The sequence below is a fragment of the Engystomops pustulosus genome, chromosome 4 (genome assembly GCF_040894005.1).
Source record: "Engystomops pustulosus chromosome 4, aEngPut4.maternal, whole genome shotgun sequence".
In the NCBI taxonomy this organism is placed as follows: Eukaryota; Metazoa; Chordata; class Amphibia; order Anura; family Leptodactylidae; genus Engystomops; species Engystomops pustulosus.
The window spans coordinates 207,005,787-207,024,541 of NC_092414.1; the positions used below are offsets into that span (position 1 = coordinate 207,005,787).

The 18,755-nt window shown below is 49.4% G+C and overlaps 1 protein-coding gene across 2 annotated transcripts; it reads left to right on the forward strand.

The window, feature by feature from the left end:
• The first annotated feature begins 1,323 nt into the window (after positions 1-1,323).
• On the forward strand, positions 1,324-13,638 carry GTF2F1 (general transcription factor IIF subunit 1). Of its 2 annotated transcripts, none has more exons than XM_072149715.1 (14): positions 1,324-1,412; positions 8,795-8,827; positions 8,908-8,969; positions 9,231-9,303; positions 10,622-10,815; positions 10,896-11,066; positions 11,370-11,575; positions 11,815-11,956; positions 12,036-12,094; positions 12,321-12,431; positions 12,562-12,635; positions 12,795-12,936; positions 13,028-13,151; positions 13,263-13,638. In XM_072149715.1, exons 2-14 carry the CDS (start codon positions 8,816-8,818, stop codon positions 13,465-13,467), a joined length of 1,575 nt encoding a protein of 524 aa, XP_072005816.1. In that variant the 5' UTR covers positions 1,324-1,412; positions 8,795-8,815; the 3' UTR covers positions 13,468-13,638. The 2 variants fall into 2 exon arrangements, with proteins under 2 accessions (XP_072005816.1, XP_072005817.1); XM_072149716.1 differs by lacking the exon at positions 1,324-1,412 and adding an exon at positions 3,827-3,890.
• Positions 13,639-18,755: the final 5,117 nt, after the last annotated feature.

Sequence of the window (18,755 nt, forward strand, 5' to 3'; positions counted from 1 at the left end):
CTCACCACTAGGGGCACATAAATACTAGAACTATCCAGCACCTCACCACTAGGGGGCACATAAATACTAGAAGTATCCTGCACCTCATCACTAGGGGGCACATAAATACTAGAACTATCCAGCACCTCACCACTAGGGGGCACATAAATACTAGAACTATCCAGCACCTCACCACTAGGGGGCGCATAAATACTAGAACTATCCAGCACCTCACCACTAGGGGGCACATAAATACTAGAACTATCCAGCACCTCACCACTAGGGGGAGCATAAATACTATAACTATCCAGCACCTCACCACTAGGGGGCACATAATTACTAGAACTATCCAGCACCTCACCACTAGGGGGCACATAAATACTAGAACTATCCAGCACCTCACCACTAGGGGACGCATAAATACTAGAACTATCCAGCACCTCACCACTAGGGAGCACATAAATACTAGAACTATCCAGCACCTCACCACTAGGGGGCACATAAATACTAGAACTATCCAGCACCTCACCACTAGGGGGCGCATAAATACTAGAACTATCCAGCACCTCACCACTAGGGGGCACATAAATACTAGAACTATCCAGCACCTCACCACTAGGGGGCACATAAATACTAGAACTATCCAGCACCTCACCACTAGGGGGCACATAAATACTAGAACTATCCAGCACCTCACCACTAGGGGGCACATAAATACTAGAACTATCCAGCACCTCACCACTAGGGGGCGCATAAATACTAGAACTATCCAGCACCTCACCACTAGGGGCACATAAATACTAGAACTATCCAGCACCTCACCACTAGGGGGCACATAAATACTAGAACTATCCAGCACCTCACCACTAGGGGGCACATAAATACCAGAACTATCCAGCACCTCACCACTAGGGGGCACATAAATACTAGAACTATCCAGCACCTCACCACTAGGGGGCGCATAAATACTAGAACTATCCAGCACCTCACCACTAGGGGCACATAAATACTAGAACTATCCAGCACCTCACCACTAGGGGGCACATAAATACTAGAACTATCCAGCACCTCACCACTAGGGGGCACATAAATACTAGAACTATCCAGCACCTCACCACTAGGGGGCGCATAAATACTAGAACTATTCAGTATCTCACCACTAGGGGGCGCATGTGTACTTCCCAGTCATGGGAAATAGACATCTCATACAGAGCCAGCTAAATCCCTTAACTGAGTCATGGGATTTAGTCACAACCACCATACATGAGGAGCGCAGGCAAGACGCCCACAACAAACATGTCCGCTCCTGACACCTGTGCCACAACAAAGATGGCGCCAGAGTGACTTCCGCCCCAACCAGGGTCTTATATCGGGATGTAACCCGGAAGTAGACGGAATAGAACCGGATTCCGGGAAGCAGAAGCACAGAGCAGGTGAGAAGCTGATAACAATGTGTGACCCCAGACACCCGCGACCCCCAGCATGTATGATACATCACCCCCTGTATACGCTACCCCCCCCACCCCCTGTATTCTCCTGTATACGCTGCCCCCCACCCCCTGTATTCTCCTGTATACGCTGCCCCCCACCCCCTGTATTCTCCTGTATACGCTGCCCCCACCCCCTGTATTCTCCTGTATACGCTGCCCCCACCCCCTGTATTCTCCTATATACGCTGCCCCCACCTCCTGTATTCTCCTGTATACGCTGCCCCCCACCCCCTGTATTCTCCTGTATACGCTGCCCCCCACCCCCTGTATTCTCCTGTATACGCTGCCCCCCACCCCCTGTATTCTCCTGTATACACTGCTCCCCACCCCCTGTATTCTCCTGTATACGCTGCCCCCCACCCCCTGTATTCTCCTGTATACGCTGCCCCCCACCCCCTGTATTCTCCTGTATACGCTGCCCCCCACCCCCTGTATTCTCCTGTATACGCTGCCCCCCACCCCCTGTATTCTCCTGTATACGCTGCTCCCCACCCCCTGTATTCTCCTGTATACGCTGCCCCCCACCCCCTGTATTCTCCTGTATACACTGCCCCCACCCCCTGTATTCTCCTGTATACGCTGCCCCCCACCCCCTGTATTCTCCTGTATACGCTGCCCCCCCACCCCCTGTATTCTCCTGTATACGCTGCCCCCCACCCCCTGTATTCTCCTGTATACGCTGCCCCCCCACCCCCTGTATTCTCCTGTATACGCTGCCCCCCCACCCCCTGTATTCTCCTGTATACGCTGCCCCCCCACCCCCTGTATTCTCCTGTATACGCTGCCCCCCCACCCCCTGTATTCTCCTGTATACGCTGCCCCCCCACCCCCTGTATTCTCCTGTATACGCTGCCCCCCCACCCCCTGTATTCTCCTGTATACGCTGCCCCCCCACCCCCTGTATTCTCCTGTATACGCTGCCCCCCCACCCCCTGTATTCTCCTGTATACGCTGCCCCCCCACCCCCTGTATTCTCCTGTATACGCTGCCCCCCCACCCCCTGTATTCTCCTGTATACGCTGCCCCCCCACCCCCTGTATTCTCCTGTATACGCTGCCCCCCCACCCCCTGTATTCTCCTGTATACGCTGCCCCCCCACCCCCTGTATTCTCCTGTATACGCTGCCCCCCCACCCCCTGTATTCTCCTGTATACGCTGCCCCCCCACCCCCTGTATTCTCCTGTATACGCTGCCCCCCCACCCCCTGTATTCTCCTGTATACGCTGCCCCCCCACCCCCTGTATTCTCCTGTATACGCTGCCCCCCCACCCCCTGTATTCTCCTGTATACGCTGCCCCCCCACCCCCTGTATTCTCCTGTATACGCTGCCCCCCCACCCCCTGTATTCTCCTGTATACGCTGCCCCCCCACCCCCTGTATTCTCCTGTATACGCTGCCCCCCCACCCCCTGTATTCTCCTGTATACGCTGCCCCCCCACCCCCTGTATTCTCCTGTATACGCTGCCCCCCCACCCCCTGTATTCTCCTGTATACGCTGCCCCCCCACCCCCTGTATTCTCCTGTATACGCTGCCCCCCCACCCCCTGTATTCTCCTGTATACGCTGCCCCCCCCACCCCCTGTATTCTCCTGTATACGCTGCCCCCCCCACCCCCTGTATTCTCCTGTATACGCTGCCCCCCCCACCCCCTGTATTCTCCTGTATACGCTGCCCCCCCCACCCCCTGTATTCTCCTGTATACGCTGCCCCCCCCCACCCCCTGTATTCTCCTGTATACGCTGCCCCCCCCCCACCCCCTGTATTCTCCTGTATACGCTGCCCCCCCCCCACCCCCTGTATTCTCCTGTATACGCTGCCCCCCCCACCCCCTGTATTCTCCTGTATACGCTGCCCCCCCCACCCCCTGTATTCTCCTGTATACGCTGCCCCCCCCCACCCCCTGTATACGCTGCCCCCCCACCCCCTGTATACGCTGCCCCCCCCCACCCCCTGTATACGCTGCCCCCCCACCCCCTGTATACGCTGCCCCCCCACCCCCTGTATTCTCCTGTATACGCTGCCCCCCCACCCCCTGTATTCTCCTGTATACGCTGCCCCCCCGCGCACTCTCCTGTATACGCTGCCCCCCCCGCGTCATAGACGTGTGATGAGGCGCCATTACCCCCCGAAATAATTGCCATGCGTAGAGTTACGCTTGCCAACTATTCCCTGTAGCGCGCAGGCTGAGCGGCCCGGCGCGCGCTGCAAAACAGGTAAATGTCTGTAGCGCGATCACAGCGCGCGCCGGGCCGCTCAGCGTGGCACGTGACACAGTGATCTGTGTCACCAGCGCTCCGGAGCAAGAGCGCAAGCCCCCGCGAGACCTGTGGACAGCGGGGCTGCTGCTCCCTGTCCTGCTGCATCTCCCTACCTGCCCGCAGCTGCCTGCATTTACGTGATCCCGACGGGACTTAAGGCCGGGTGAGTGTGTGCAGTGTTCTGTGTGATTGTAGTGTGTGCAGTGTTCTGTGTGATTGTAGTGTGTGTAGTGTGAGTGTAGTGTAGTGTGTGCTGTGTGAGTGTAGTGTAGAGTATTGTGTAGTGTGTGCTGTGTGAGTGTAGTGTAGTGTGTATTGTGCTGTGTGTGCTTTGTGAGTATTGTGTAGTGTGTGCTGTGTGAGTGTAGTGTAGTGTGTATTGTGCTGTGTAGTGTAGTGTGTGCTGTGTGAGTGTAGTGTATTGTGTAGTGTGTGCTGTGTGAGTGTAGTGTGTGCTGTGTGAGTGTAGTGTGTGCTGTGTGAGTGTAGTGTGTGCTGTGTGAGTGTAGTGTGTGCTGTGTGAGTGTAGTGTGTGCTGTGTGAGTGTAGTGTGTGCTGTGTGAGTGTAGTGTGTGCTGTGTGAGTGTAGTGTGTGCTGTGTGAGTGTAGTGTGTGCTGTGTGATTGTAGTGTGTGCAGTGTTCTGTGTGATTGTAGTGTGTAGTGTGAGTGTAGTGTGTAGTGTAGTGTGTGCTGTGTGAGTGTAGTGTAGAGTATTGTGTAGTGTGTGCTGTGTGAGTGTAGTGTAGTGTGTATTGTGCTGTGTGTGCTTTGTGAGTGTAGTGTAGTGTATTGTGTAGTGTGTGCTTTGTGAGTGTAGTGTAGTGTATTGTGTAGTGTGTGCTGTGTGAGTGTAGTGTAGTGTGTATTGTGCTGTGTAGTGTAGTGTGTAGTGTAGTGTATTGTGTAGTGTGTGCTGTGTGAGTGTAGTGTGTAGTGTAGTGTATTGTGTAGTGTGTGCTGTGTGAGTGTAGTGTGTGCTGTGTGAGTGTAGTGTGTGCTGTGTGAGTGTAGTGTGTGCTGTGTGAGTGTAGTGTAGTGTGTATTGTGCTGTGTGAGTGTAGTGTAGTGTGTATTGTGCTGTGTGTGCTGTGTGAGTGTAGTGTGTGCTGTGTGAGTGTAGTGTGTGCTGTGTGAGTGTAGTGTGTGCTGTGTGAGTGTAGTGTAGTGTGTGCTGTGTGAGTGTGCTGTGTGAGTGTGCTGTGTGCTGTGTGAGTGTAGTGTGTGCTGTGTGCTGTGTGAGTGTAGTGTGTGCTGTGTGCTGTGTGAGTGTAGTGTGTATTGTGCTGTGTGTGCTGTGTGAGTGTAGTGTGTGCTGTGTGAGTGTAGTGTGTGCTGTGTGAGTGTAGTGTGTGCTGTGCTGTGCTGTGTGAGTGTAGTGTGTATTGTGTATTGTGTATTGTGTAGTGTGTGCTGTGTGAGTGTAGTGTGTGCTGTGTGAGTGTGCTGTGTGAGTGTGCTGTGTGAGTGTAGTGTGTGCTGTGTGAGTGTAGTGTAGTGTGTATTGTGCTGTTTGTGCTGTGTGTGCTGTGTGAGTGTAGTGTGTGCTGTGTTAGTGTAGTGTGTGCTGTGTAGTGTAGTGTGTGCTGTGTAGTGTAGTGTGTGCTGTGTAGTGTAGTGTGTGCTGTGTAGTGTAGTGTGTGCTGTGTGAGTGTAGTGTGTGCTGTGTGAGTGTAGTTTGTGCTGTGTGTGCTGTGTGAGTGTAGTGTGTGCTGTGTGAGTGTAGTGTGTGCTGTGTGAGTGTAGTGTGTGCTGTGTGAGTGTAGTGTGTGCTGTGTGAGTGTAGTGTGTGCTGTGTGAGTGTAGTGTGTGCTGTGTGAGTGTAGTTTGTGCTGTGTGTGCTGTGTGAGTGTAGTGTGTGCTGTGTGAGTGTAGTGTGTGCTGTGTAGTGTAGTGTGTGCTGTGTAGTGTAGTGTGTGCTGTGTAGTGTAGTGTGTGCTGTGTAGTGTAGTGTGTGCTGTGTAGTGTAGTGTGTGCTGTGTAGTGTAGTGTGTGCTGTGTAGTGTAGTGTGTGCTGTGTAGTGTAGTGTGTGCTGTGTAGTGTAGTGTGTGCTGTGTAGTGTAGTGTGTGCTGTGTAGTGTAGTGTGTGCTGTGTAGTGTAGTGTGTGCTGTGTAGTGTAGTGTGTGCTGTGTAGTGTAGTGTGTGCTGTGTGAGTGTAGTGTGTGCTGTGTGAGTGTAGTGTGTGCTGTGTGAGTGTAGTGTGTGCTGTGTGAGTGTAGTTTGTGCTGTGTGAGTGTAGTTTGTGCTGTGTGAGTGTAGTTTGTGCTGTGTGAGTGTAGTTTGTGCTGTGTGAGTGTAGTTTGTGCTGTGTGAGTGTAGTTTGTGCTGTGTGTGCTGTGTGAGTGTAGTTTGTGCTGTGTGTGCTGTGTGTGCTGTGTGAGTGTAGTGTAGTGTGTATTGTGCTGTGTGTGCTGTGTGAGTGTAGTTTGTGCTGTGTGAGTGTAGTTTGTGCTGTGTGAGTGTAGTTTGTGCTGTGTGAGTGTAGTTTGTGCTGTGTGAGTGTAGTTTGTGCTGTGTGAGTGTAGTTTGTGCTGTGTGAGTGTAGTTTGTGCTGTGTGAGTGTAGTTTGTGCTGTGTGAGTGTAGTTTGTGCTGTGTGAGTGTAGTTTGTGCTGTGTGAGTGTAGTTTGTGCTGTGTGTGCTGTGTGAGTGTAGTTTGTGCTGTGTGTGCTGTGTAGTGTAGTGTGTGCTGTGTGAGTGTAGTGTAGTGTGTATTGTGCTGTGTGTGCTGTGTGAGTGTAGTGTGTGCTGTGTAGTGTAGTGTGTGCTGTGTAGTGTAGTGTGTGCTGTGTAGTGTGTGCTGTGTAGTGTAGTGTGTGCTGTGTAGTGTAGTGTAGTGTAGTGTGTGCTGTGTAGTGTGCGCTGCGCTGTGAGTGTAGTGTGTGCCGCGCTGTGAGTGTAGTGTCGAGTGTGCGCTGCGCATTAACGAAATCTTCATACTCCTCCTCGGGTAAAAATACTCCTCAAAAATGGTGAGAGGAGTATTTTTACCCTTCTGGAAAAATGTTAGTGCGACCTCTGCCCCCGCGTACTCTCCTGTATACGCTGCCCCCCCCCCCCCCCGCACTCTCCTGTATACGCTGCCCCCCCCGCACTCTCCTGTATACGCTGCCCCCCCGCGCACTCTCCTGTATACGCTGCCCCCCCGCACTCTCCTGTATACGCTGCCCCCCCCCGCACTCTCCTGTATACGCTGCCCCCCCCCGCACTCTCCTGTATACGCTGCCCCCCCCCGCACTCTCCTGTATACGCTGCCCCCCCCGCACTCTCCTGTATACGCTGCCCCCCGCGTACTCTCCTGTATACGCTGCCCCCCCCCCGCCCCCCGTACTCTCCTGCTGTATACGCTAAGCCGCTGCCCCCTCCCCCGTACTCTCCTGTATACGCTGCCCCCCCACCGTAGTTTCCTGTATACCCTCCATATTGTATCTATGATCCCATTATGATAAGTTGGGGGTCAGATCTCTGAGATTTCCACTGATGCTAAGAAGATTTAAAATTTTCTGGGAAAACCCCTTTGGGGAAAGAGAAGTAGAATCACACAATCAGATCAGCTTAAACCTCTTGTAGGATTTTTCCTGGGCATATACACTCACCGGCCACTTGATTAGGTACACCGTGCTAGTAACGGGTTGGACCCCCTTTTGCCTTCAGAACTGCCTCAATTCTTCGTGGCATAGATACAACAAGGTGCTGGAAGCTCCTCAGAGATTTTGCTCCATAGTGACATGATGGCATCACACAGTTGCCGCAGATTTGTCGGCTGCACATCCATGATGCGAATCTCCCGTTCCACCACATCCCAAAGATGCTCTATTGGATTGAGATCTGGTGACTGTGGAGGCCATTTGTGTCCAGTGACCTCATTGTCATGTTCAAGAAACCAGTCTGAGATGATTCCAGCTTTATGTCATGGCGCATTATCCTGCTGAAAGTAGCCATCAGATGTTACAGGGTACATTGTGCTCATAAAGGGATGGACATGGTCAGCAACAATACTCAGGTAGGCTGTGGCGTTGTACCAAGGGGCCCAAAGAGTGCCAAGAAAATATTCCCCACACCATGACACCACCACCACCAGCCTGAACCGCTGATACAAGGCAGGAGGGATCCATGACACCACCACCACCAGCCTGAGCCGCTGATACAAGGCAGGATGGATCCATGACACCACCACCACCAGCCTGAGCCGCTGATACAAGGCAGGATGGATCCATGACACCACCACCACCAGCCTGAGCCGCTGATACAAGGCAGGATGGATCCATGCTTTCATGTTGTTGACGCCAAATTCTGACCCTACCATCCGAATGTCGCAGCAGAAATCGAGACTCATCAGACCAGGCAACGTTTTCCAATCTTCTACTGTCCAATTTCGATGAGCTTGTGCAAATTGTAGCCTCAGTTTCCTGTTCTTAGCTGAAAGGAGTGGCACCCGGTGTGGTCTTCTGCTGCTGTAGCCCATCTGCCTCAAAGTTGGACGTACTGTGCGTTCAGAGATGCTCTTCTGCCTACCTTGGTTGTAACGGGTGGCGATTTGAGTCGCTGTTGCCTTTCTATCAGCTCGAACCAGTCTGCCCATTCTCCTCTGACCTCTGGCATCAACAAGGCATTTCCGCCCACAGAACTGCCGCTCACTGGATGTTTTTTCTTTTTCGGACCATTCTCTGTAAACCCTAGAGATGGTTGTGCATGAAAATCCCAGTAGATCAGCAGTTTCTGAAATACTCAGACCAGCCCTTCTGGCACTAACAACCATGCCACGTTCAAAGGCCACAAATCACCTTTCTTCCCCATACTGATGCTCGGTGTGAACTGCAGGAGATTGTCTTGACCATGTCTACATGCCTAAATGCACTGAGTTGCCGCCATGTGATTGGCTGATTAGAAATTAAGTGTTAACGAGCAGTTGGACAGGTGTACCTAATAAAGTGGCCGGTGAGTGTATATTATAGTATACACAGATCACTGTCACATGAGGGCAGATCTCCCTGCTGCCTCCTGTTATATACATCTTGTGTCCTGCTCGCCCCCCATGTTCCTCACTGTTGATGATTTATCTTTCAGGTGTGTGTCCTCCGTGCAGCCATGGCGTCTCTGGTAAGTGCCCACCTGGTGCCCGCATGCTTTTTATTGCTCTTCTCCTATGTGGTGACCATATTCCTGACATTATGTTACAGGGGGGCAGCAGCCAGTCTGCCAGTGGATCATCAGTCACCGAATATGTTGTACGCGTTCCCAGGTGAGTGACGGAGATTCATACAATAGGGACAGATTACTGCACATTGTAGGACCCCACCAGCTAATGGTCCTTGGGTGCAGTCCTGACCTTGTCCACTAGGTGGCAGCAACATTTTATGTGATAATATTATACATAACCAGCAAGGGGTCTGTACTGCCTCTTGGTGACATCCATGGATGGCCGGGTGCTGGTACATTCCCGGACCCCTCCATAGTGCAAGCCCCTCTCTCATGTGTTATTCCTCTCTCTCGTATGTTGCAGGAATCCCAGTAAAAGATATAATCTTATGGCGTTTAATGCAGCGGATAAAGTTGACTTCTCTACGTGGAACCAGGTAACGAGGAGCTTTGCAGATCAGTAGTGACTAGAAGAGACTTGTAATATAGCAAAGTACTTCTCACACACCTACTTTGTATATCGGGCCCAGTTCACACTGCCTTCAGTTATTTTGAACCAAAACCAGGTGAGGGAGAAGACACAACAGGTTCCATCGACACTACGGAAGGAAGGTATAATGGAAATACTCGCCCCTGTTCTGTCGCTCCTGTTTTTGTCTCAGAATAATTGAAGACCTAATGGTGATGTGACCTGCGCCTCTGATGAATCCGTCTAGCTTTACCTAGACAGACTGCAGCTTGCGTTGTTATCAGGGCTAAGGAGCAGGAGCTTTGCTGCTTTCTGTGAGCAGTTAGTCTCTAGATACAACCTCTGGACTAGGATATGAGGGGAGACGACTGCTACATAGTGTCATTGCTCATGTACACGCGCTGCACTGCTAACTTATACAAGGCAAGGTACATGGCGCTGTATTATCACTCCGGTGCTCACCCAGCTGTCTCACATGTCAATGCCAGCTACAATACAGTAGTTTGAGAAAGATGGACCACAAACTGGTCTATGGTGGCTATGATCATACTTCGGGTACGGGACCACTTTTTAACCCTTGAGGGCTTTGTTTTCATAGGAGGTGGATGTGCTTGGTTTTGGTTCCTGTGGATCTGAGTGTTTAGTGGCATGTTATCAATGAGGGGGGTCCTTGCAGACTGTAGCCAGGGCTATCCTATAGCCCAGTGGTGGTGAACCTATGGCACTGGTGCCAGAGGCGGCACTCGGAGTCCTCTCTGTGGGCACCCAGGCCATCACCCCAGCATGAAGTTCACCAGACAGGACTCAACGAATCTTCCTGCAGAATCTTCCTACAATGATAGATGAATTTGCCCTCCTCTTTTCAACTGCGTTGGTGTCCTTGGGAGGCTGAAGGATTGAAAGTTGTCAAAGAACTAGGAGAAATAAATTGCTGTGCTGGCACTTTGCAATAAATAAGTGGCTTTTGGTTGAAGTTTGGGCACTCCGGCTCTAAAAGGTTCGCCATCACTTCTATAGCCCCTTACTCTGGCTCTAGCAGCTGCATGACACTGGGGTTAAAGACCAACTTTAATACGGATGCAGCTGCCATTCAGATGGCATTGGGGGTGTGTGTGATGTCCTACGAAATCAGTGATTTATCAGGTAATCTGTAGGACAGCTGTATGGCAGACGTCCTCTGATATGCATGTTTTAGCTGAATGGTGACCGGATATGAGGATCATTGGGGTTACCCAGCTCTGTGCCAGCCTACAGGCTCTATCGTAAAAGAACTTATTTTCTGCCAGGCTCGTATGGAGCGTGATCTGAGCGCCAAGAAAATGTATCAGGAAGAAGACATGCCAGACTCCGGAGCCGGGAGTGAGTTTAATCGCAAGCAGAGAGAAGAGTCCAGAAGGAGGAAGTACGGGATTATCCTGAAAGAGTTCAAGATTGAAGACCAGCCCTGGGTGCTAAGGGTTAATGGCAAAGCCGGGCGCAAGTGAGTGATGGAAACGTGAACCCTGGCCAGGAAAGCTGAAGGCCCGGACCATGTATGTATCCACATGTCTTCTCTTACAGGTATAAAGGTGTGAAGAAGGGAGGAGTGACAGAGAACGCCTCCTACTTCATCTTCACCCAGTGCCCGGATGGTGCGTTCGAGGCATTTCCAGTGTCCAACTGGTACAACTTCACTCCCTTGGCCAAGCACCGCACCCTGACCGCTGAGGAGGCCGAGCAAGAATGGGACAGGTGGGTGTACACCTCTGGTGGGATTATTCTGTTGTCCCCTGTTATCAGCCATTTTAGGCTGTAGAGAAGGATCTCATACTATTTATTTTGGCTGTGCGCTTCGGGCATGGAGCACGACTGCCTGCGCTGCAAAATATAGGATAGGAATAGAATGTCACCCAGGCAGTCATTTATTTTTGACATCCATGGTATGAGCGGTGCTCCCCAACCGAAAACAGAAGGGCCGGAAGCGGGGGTTCACGAGGCCTAAGGGTTTTTTTGATCAATATAAATGTGACAGACGCTCCTCTTGTATCCATTCAGGCGAAACAAAATCCTCAATCACTTCAGCATCATGCAGCAGCGACGTCTGAAGGACCAGGGACTAGATGAAGAGGATGAGGAAGGTGGCAGCAAGCAGGACAAGGGGGGCAAGAGCAAGAAGAAGAAGAAGAATGACCTGAAAATTCACGACCTCGAGGATGACCTTGAGATGAGCACGACGGAGAGCGAGGAGAGTGGAGAAGATGGTGAGTAGGTGGGATGAATGAGGGGATATCCTAGAGGGGGAGTCCTGTTATCTTATCACACTGCTTAATCCAAGTACTAGGAGTGGTATCATTGTGGTAGTATGGGTAACACCTGTAATACATGCAGCGTCGCTAGGACCTCTGCGGTGTGTCAGTAAGTTCTCCTCCATCCCCAGCAGACGCTGTGATAAATGGGGCAGCAGCAGCTTTCATCCATTTCTGTTGTGCTTCTCTTTAAGGAGAGCGTCGGCCTAAAGCACAGAAGAAAACGCAGGGCAAGAAGAAAAAGAAGAAGTCTCGCTCTGAGGATGAGGCCTTCGAGGACAGTGACGATGGAGACTATGAGGGGCAGGAGGTGGATTATATGTCTGATGAGAGCAGGTAATGGAGCTACCTGGCTGCAGGAGATGCTGGCAGACCCCATAATACCACCGCTCATCCCTCTGTCTTCTCCTTGTAGCTCAGATGAGGAACTTCCGGGGAAACCAAAGGTTGTGAAGGAGGAGGATGTTCCAAAAGGTGAGAGATGATATAATGTAATTGCACTAGTTTCTCTGGTAATGCTGGTGCCCACGTGCCGCTCAGTAGGTGGGGGGATATTTGAGAATATAATTGCTATAGGAATACTGCGCTCTTTATGATCTCTTTGCCACATGAGTCTGAGCTGGTGCAAAATCTATCACTGTATCCCCTGTGGTCTCCACCATGAAGTTCTATATACACTTCATGTGTCTGTGCCCTGTAGGCATTGATGAGGGAAGCGAGAGCAGTGAGGAGAGCGAAGAGGAGAAGGTAGAAGAAGAGGAGGAGGAAGAGAAGAAAACGCCCACACCTCAGGAGCGGAAGAAGAAGAGAGGTGAGAGCAACTCTCCATATAAAGCCTGAACCGGAGAATCCTTCGCCCCCCCACATGCTACCTGTGGGTCATGACAACCCAAAAAGCTGACACTGGATAGAAGGTAATTGTTCTGTGCTTTTCCCTATAGACAGCAGCGATGAGTCTGAGACGTCGGAGGACAGTGATATAGACGGAGAGGCCTCCTCTGCGCTATTCATGCAGGTAATGAGGAATAACGGATTCTCCAGATATTTTATGGTCTTATTCCTACAACTTTTGATAATTATCTTTGGATGGGGGGCTCAATTCAACTAAAAAATACTTTATATTATCCCAGAGAAGTATTTTTAATGGAGACTTGACTTGTATTTGTCTCTGCAGAAAAAGAAGACTCCTCCAAAGAAGGATAAGAAAGGAGGCTCTAACAACAGCTCACGTGCCAACAGCAGACCTGGCACCCCCTCTCCTGATTCGGGGAACACGTCTAGCACTCTCCGGGCCGCAGCTAATAAACTGGAGCAAGGTGCACTGCTAGTATAATGGCCCGTGGTCTTCTGTATGCCAGTCCTTTCCAGCTGTGCTCATATCAGTAACTGGTATTATGGTCTTCCCAGGTAAACGTGGCGCTGCCAATCACACTCCAGCTGCAAAACGCCTGAAAATGGATTCTGGACCTCAAAATACATCGGGAAAATCAACCCCACAGCCCCAGTCTGGAAAGTCTACACCCAGCAGCGGGTAAGTGGCCCTTGTATCACATGTGATAATTGCACTGCAGCGAGGCATCACTATGAGATGCACATAAGCCGCCTCTAGATCCTTCCCACATGTCATCCGTCTTTCTCACAGGGACATCCAGTTGACAGAAGACGCTGTTAGAAGATATCTGACCCGCAAACCCATGACCACCAAGGACTTGCTGAAAAAGTTCCAAACCAAGAAGACGGGTCTAAGCAGTGAGCAGACTGTCAATGTGCTCGCCCAGATTCTCAAGAGACTGAACCCCGACCGCAAGACAATACATGACAAAATGCACTTCTACCTGAAGGAATGACCCCGCACATACTACAGGACTGGCCCTCGCTGCCCCAGGGCAGAGGTGGACATCCAGGGTGACACCGGATTGTGAGAGATTTCCCCATCTGGAGATTGTGCAGTGTTTTGTAGTTTTTGTTTTTTTATTACTTTGAAGAATGAGGAGTATTAAATAAGATGTTTTTAAGTATTTTCTGTGATGCAGCTGATCCCGTCGTGGTCCATCATTCTTTACAGACGTAGAGAGTGTGGGCAGTGCCCGGATGTAACTGGCTGAATACCTCGCATATCTGAACAATAGCCCAATTCCTTCATCTCTGGATCTCATCTTTGTCAGATTCCTAAAATGTCATAGGCATTGATTGCAGCCTCATAACGGATGTGAGAGATCCGTTATATCTAATATGTGGAGATGGAGAAAAGTCCCCTTTTAACTTCAGTGCTCACAGCTTCATGACCAACAATCAATCTATCCCATAGTAACAGATTGGACATGGTGTTACCAGCATCAGTGGTAATACGGGGGTCTATTCTCACCCCAAGTGCCAAGGTAACTCACACAGCAAGAGATAATACTTAATATTTAAAGGACATCTACCATATGATTTACTGTTGGTAGACCACCCTCACTGATTGCTCGTTACCTTAGGGTGGGGTCTGGGCACCTCTTTTTCTTTATTCTTTTCAACCTTCGCTTCTCAGAGAAAGCGTGGGTTTCTAATGTTCTACGATAGGAAAGTGATTTTACGAAGTTGGCAGGTGTTTTTATATGTTGTCACATCTTTGAAATTGTAAATAATTGTAGGGGGACAAGAATGTGTAGTCCCCGTAAGGCAGGGGTAGGTAACCTATTGCTCGGGAGCCTGATGCGGCTCTTTTGAAGGCTGCCTCTGGCTCGCAGACAAATCTTAAATAAATAGGTGCACACACAGCGCCAATCTCTAAGACCTCATGTAACATTGCAGCCTATGTCCTTTGTGCGACAGCAGCTGCGGTGCCTGGGACATAGAAAAGGGCGCTGGAGCAACAAGGCGCTGGCAGCCGGGAGCACAGGTATGTATTTATTTGCTGTGGCTACCTATCTGCTGCTGGGCACGTGCATATTGTACAACTCAGCCAACAAGCTGAGACGGTTTACCATCAGTAAGGATGTATTCACACCGTTTGAGAGACGTACACGCCCCCCATAGGTGGATAACATAAGATCTACCATGACCCTACCACTAACTGTGACTGGGTCATCAGGGTCCCTGGGAACTCGACAGCCGATACTCCTAAGATAGCCTTTAGTCCTGAGGCGCTTGGTTTGGCATATATGAGGTCACTGATCATAATAACCAATTAAGCAGTGATCGGTGTCTAGAGGAAGCGAGCCCACTGGTACCTAGTCTCAGGGCCCACATGTCTAGGAGATGCATCAGGATCTGCACCATAGGCCCGAGCCATTACTTATCACAGACACATTTGGTGACACCTATCCATTCTACCAGTTTCCTGCTACAGACAGAGACCTGCACAACACTGCTCAGTGACCCCATGGGTGACCCAATGGGGTGCCGGTTCTGGAGGAGTTTTTAGATTTTGTATTTAGATGGATATGCCATTTGGCATACCCCTGTGCTTTTAACATGATAATAAATGTTAAAGGAGCGCTCCAGCCATGGCTATTTCATGGAATAATACGTGGTGCCTGGTCCGGAGGGAGGAGCACGACTCATTTTCATTGTATTGCTAGAACCTGGAGTCCTGCTTCTCCCTTCAGACCCTGCACAAGATATAATTCAAGGAATAGGCTGTGACTGGAGGGGTCCGGCTACAATCTGACTATCCCCAGGAGAGAGCTGCCGCTCTGAGGTGGTGGGAAGGAAATATGTCTAGAAATACTAGGGGAATGACCAGCTCTAACCAAAGTAAATCAAAGAGAAGATGGAAATATACATAGGGCCAGATGGATCACAGTTTTGCGCACTAGTTCTGCTCTAGTTTTGGTTTTGCACCTAAAATATGACATAATAAAACCATCTGTGATTAGTTGAGGACCTTAGTCTTTGTAATCACCTGTGACTGCACTATATTTTAGGCGCAATATAGGCACAATTCCTGTTTCTGGCACTTACATGTAAACCTACTACAAGCTCCTCACCCACACCCAGGCATGAACATGGCCCTCACAGCAAGCCCAGGGGTGCAGGGCCGCCATCATGGGGAGAAGAAGCTGAAGGTGAGTATGGGTTATTATTTCTTTTCCAGAGGAGGGGGAGTCTTACAGGACATATTAAGGGGAGGTGTCGGCAGGACATTTCATTAAAGGGGGGAGGGGGGGTCTGGCAGGACATTTCAATAAAGAGGGCATCTAGGGCTGACTGTGGACTGGTGGGGCTATCTATATACTGAGTGGGCACGTGCAAGGGCTATCTATATACTGAGTGGGCACATTCAGGGGCTATCTATATACTGAGTGGGCACATTCAGGGGCTATCTATATACTGAGTGGGCACATTCAGGGGCTATCTATATAGTATGGCCACATACTATTGGTAATCCGCAGCTTACAAAGCTTTGTCGGTGGGGGGGAGAATCAATTTGATTAGTGGTAACTCTACCCATACATCTCTATATTCTTCAACATATATTCCATCCTATATGCAAATCCTTTTTCAAACAGATGGACTCTCCCATTACTTCCTTTATCTGGGACTCCTGGTCGTTATGGTTTGTTCTTAAAGTCCCTCTAATCCCGCCCGCCATTTCCTACCAATTCACAAGACGGCTAGGAAGGTTTGGAAAGAGTCTAGGAACATTTGTCCCTTATTGGAAAGGGACACCCCTTTGGCATAATGATACCCTCCCACAGTTGCTTCCTCTTCAGGACACTTCTTTGTGGACCAACCTAGGAATTTGAACTCTAGGCGACATTTATGACAATGGTCTCTCTTATCATATGAACAGCTATCTGACCAATTCCAATTCCCACGTCAACCCTTTTAAATCTTGCATTTACGTCACTCAATATTTTAGCAATCTCCAACACAATCTCCTCAAATTTTATCTTACCCTCTTATTGCCGTGGTCAGGTCGCAGGTACCCGGTAGCATCAGCTCCACAATTTACTCTTAATTTCATGAAAATCAACTGTAATGGTGTCAATCTGTGAGCAATGGGCTCTTGGAAATCTCACATCTCCTAACTTCATGAGGAACTTTTATCAGAAATCCTAGTCTTGAATCGGTTTGTCTCTCCAACAAGTTAACCCTATTATATATCATACACCAAAGTTATTTGACCCCTCTTAGGCGTCATAAAATGGGTAGAACGGCCACACCCCACTACGTCTGGTGCCTCCATGCACCTCCAGGCTCTAGGCATGCCCCTTTATTGCCTCCTTCTGGCCTGCGGTGCCCTCATTCCTGTCCACGATCCTAAGCAGACCGATTGTCTTCCACTGATTTGTCTCGTTGGCATATTGGATGAGGAACAATGGTCTCACCATGAACATAGATTTTCCTTGCTAGGAAGGCTTTGTGATTAGATGCTCCGGTCAGATAAGAAATCCATATATATTTTTTATTTCTATCTCTTTATATTTGTGATTAGATGGATGGGAGACATTTCTCCATGGAAGCAACTTGTCAATAATGTAATAGCATTCCACAAACTATGGGATGACTGGTGCCCCTCTCCTCTTAACCTTATTCTCACCCACTGACGTCCACTCTGTTACTTCCATCTTAACTACAAAACCATTTGCTCAAATACGTTCTCCATGTTGTGGTCTGGCCTGTATTCCCCAATTGTGATATGGACAAGATACTTCCTTCTTTTCTTTGACATGTCTGAGCTTATACAATGTAAATACTCGCTTTTTTTAGTGTTTTTGCTCTCTCATGTGCCCCATCATGGTATATTCCTCCTCAGGATTGGTTTATGTTATACTTTGGATGTACTGTGATTGCATTAATGTATAACGCCACTTTCATATAGAGTGATCTTGCTTATTTTTCCAATAAATGAGTTTAATAAAAAACGGTGATGCCTCTAGTACCAAAGTACAAAAATATCTGCTTCTAGTTCTACTAATCATCATCCTTATTTATTCAGCGCCCTCACATTACGTAGCACTTTATAAATCATAGATCTGCCGGAGTCATACGGAAACCACACAGGTCTCTACCAAATCCATGTGTCTTCATACTAGTGGTGTTCTGTGGACAATGATGGCAGTCACCTTAGTGATGTGGCCATGTTCCAGCTGTGTACCCTGGACAATGTTGGCCCTCCATAATGCCTGGATTGCTGATTCTGACTACATTACAGCAGGGAGGTTCGCCCATTTTGATGAGACTTCTGTCCTTAGTCTTCTGCTACATGGAGAGAAAGTTCTTGCACTTGATCTGCCGCAGCCCCCATCCTCCTCGTACAATGATCCTGCTTACTATTCCTTGGTGACTGTTCATTCTTTCCTATTGTTGATCTCCATTCTTTCCGATCTTCATCCATTTGTCAGTATCCCAGGTGCATCTCTGGCTCTGAGCAGCTCTAATTCCTTTGTCTGTCTCTCTACACCACAAGCAGATTTATTGCCTCTTCAGGAATTACAAGATTGCAGCATATCTATGATGTTTGCCTTTTTTATGTCCTGGACTACAGCGAACCCCTCCACCCTGTCCACTGCCAAAACTCCCCATAGTTGAAGCATCCTCTGCTCATTGTACCACCACCCATTATCTCCTCCATAATAATGGTAACTTATATGTCCATGTTAATTCTGAGGTACTGCAATAAGACTACATGGAGGCTTGTGATTTCTCTACACGGCTACTAATTCCAGTCTGATATAAATAAGCGCTGACCACTGGAGTGTGTATTCTTGGCCATAGTCAGGGCCACTTATTTTAAAGCTGAACTTCATCATTCTGGTGGAACATGAGTTACAGAATCAGTGGCCAAGGCTGGAGCGGAGGCCGAATCTGCTCTGTAATGTGTTACAACACCATGACTTAGACTAGTTCCATGGAACAGATATAGGACGTGTTGTATGAGCGCTAACATGCAGAGAAGATCCTCATCTTCATCCATCATTAAAACCAGGACTTATTCTGAGCTATCTCCTTGGGCCCTCAATGGTGCAAACTGAAAAGATAATTTGCAGAAAGGATTTGGTCTTTTCAAGACATAATAAGGCCACCCATTTAAGACCATAACAATGCCAGGTCTCCTCAGTCTGGCTTTGAGGGTTCTTGTGGGAAAGACGTCGGGGTTGATGTTCCAACCTAAGGACACCTTGAGACTGCACACTAACCCAGACAA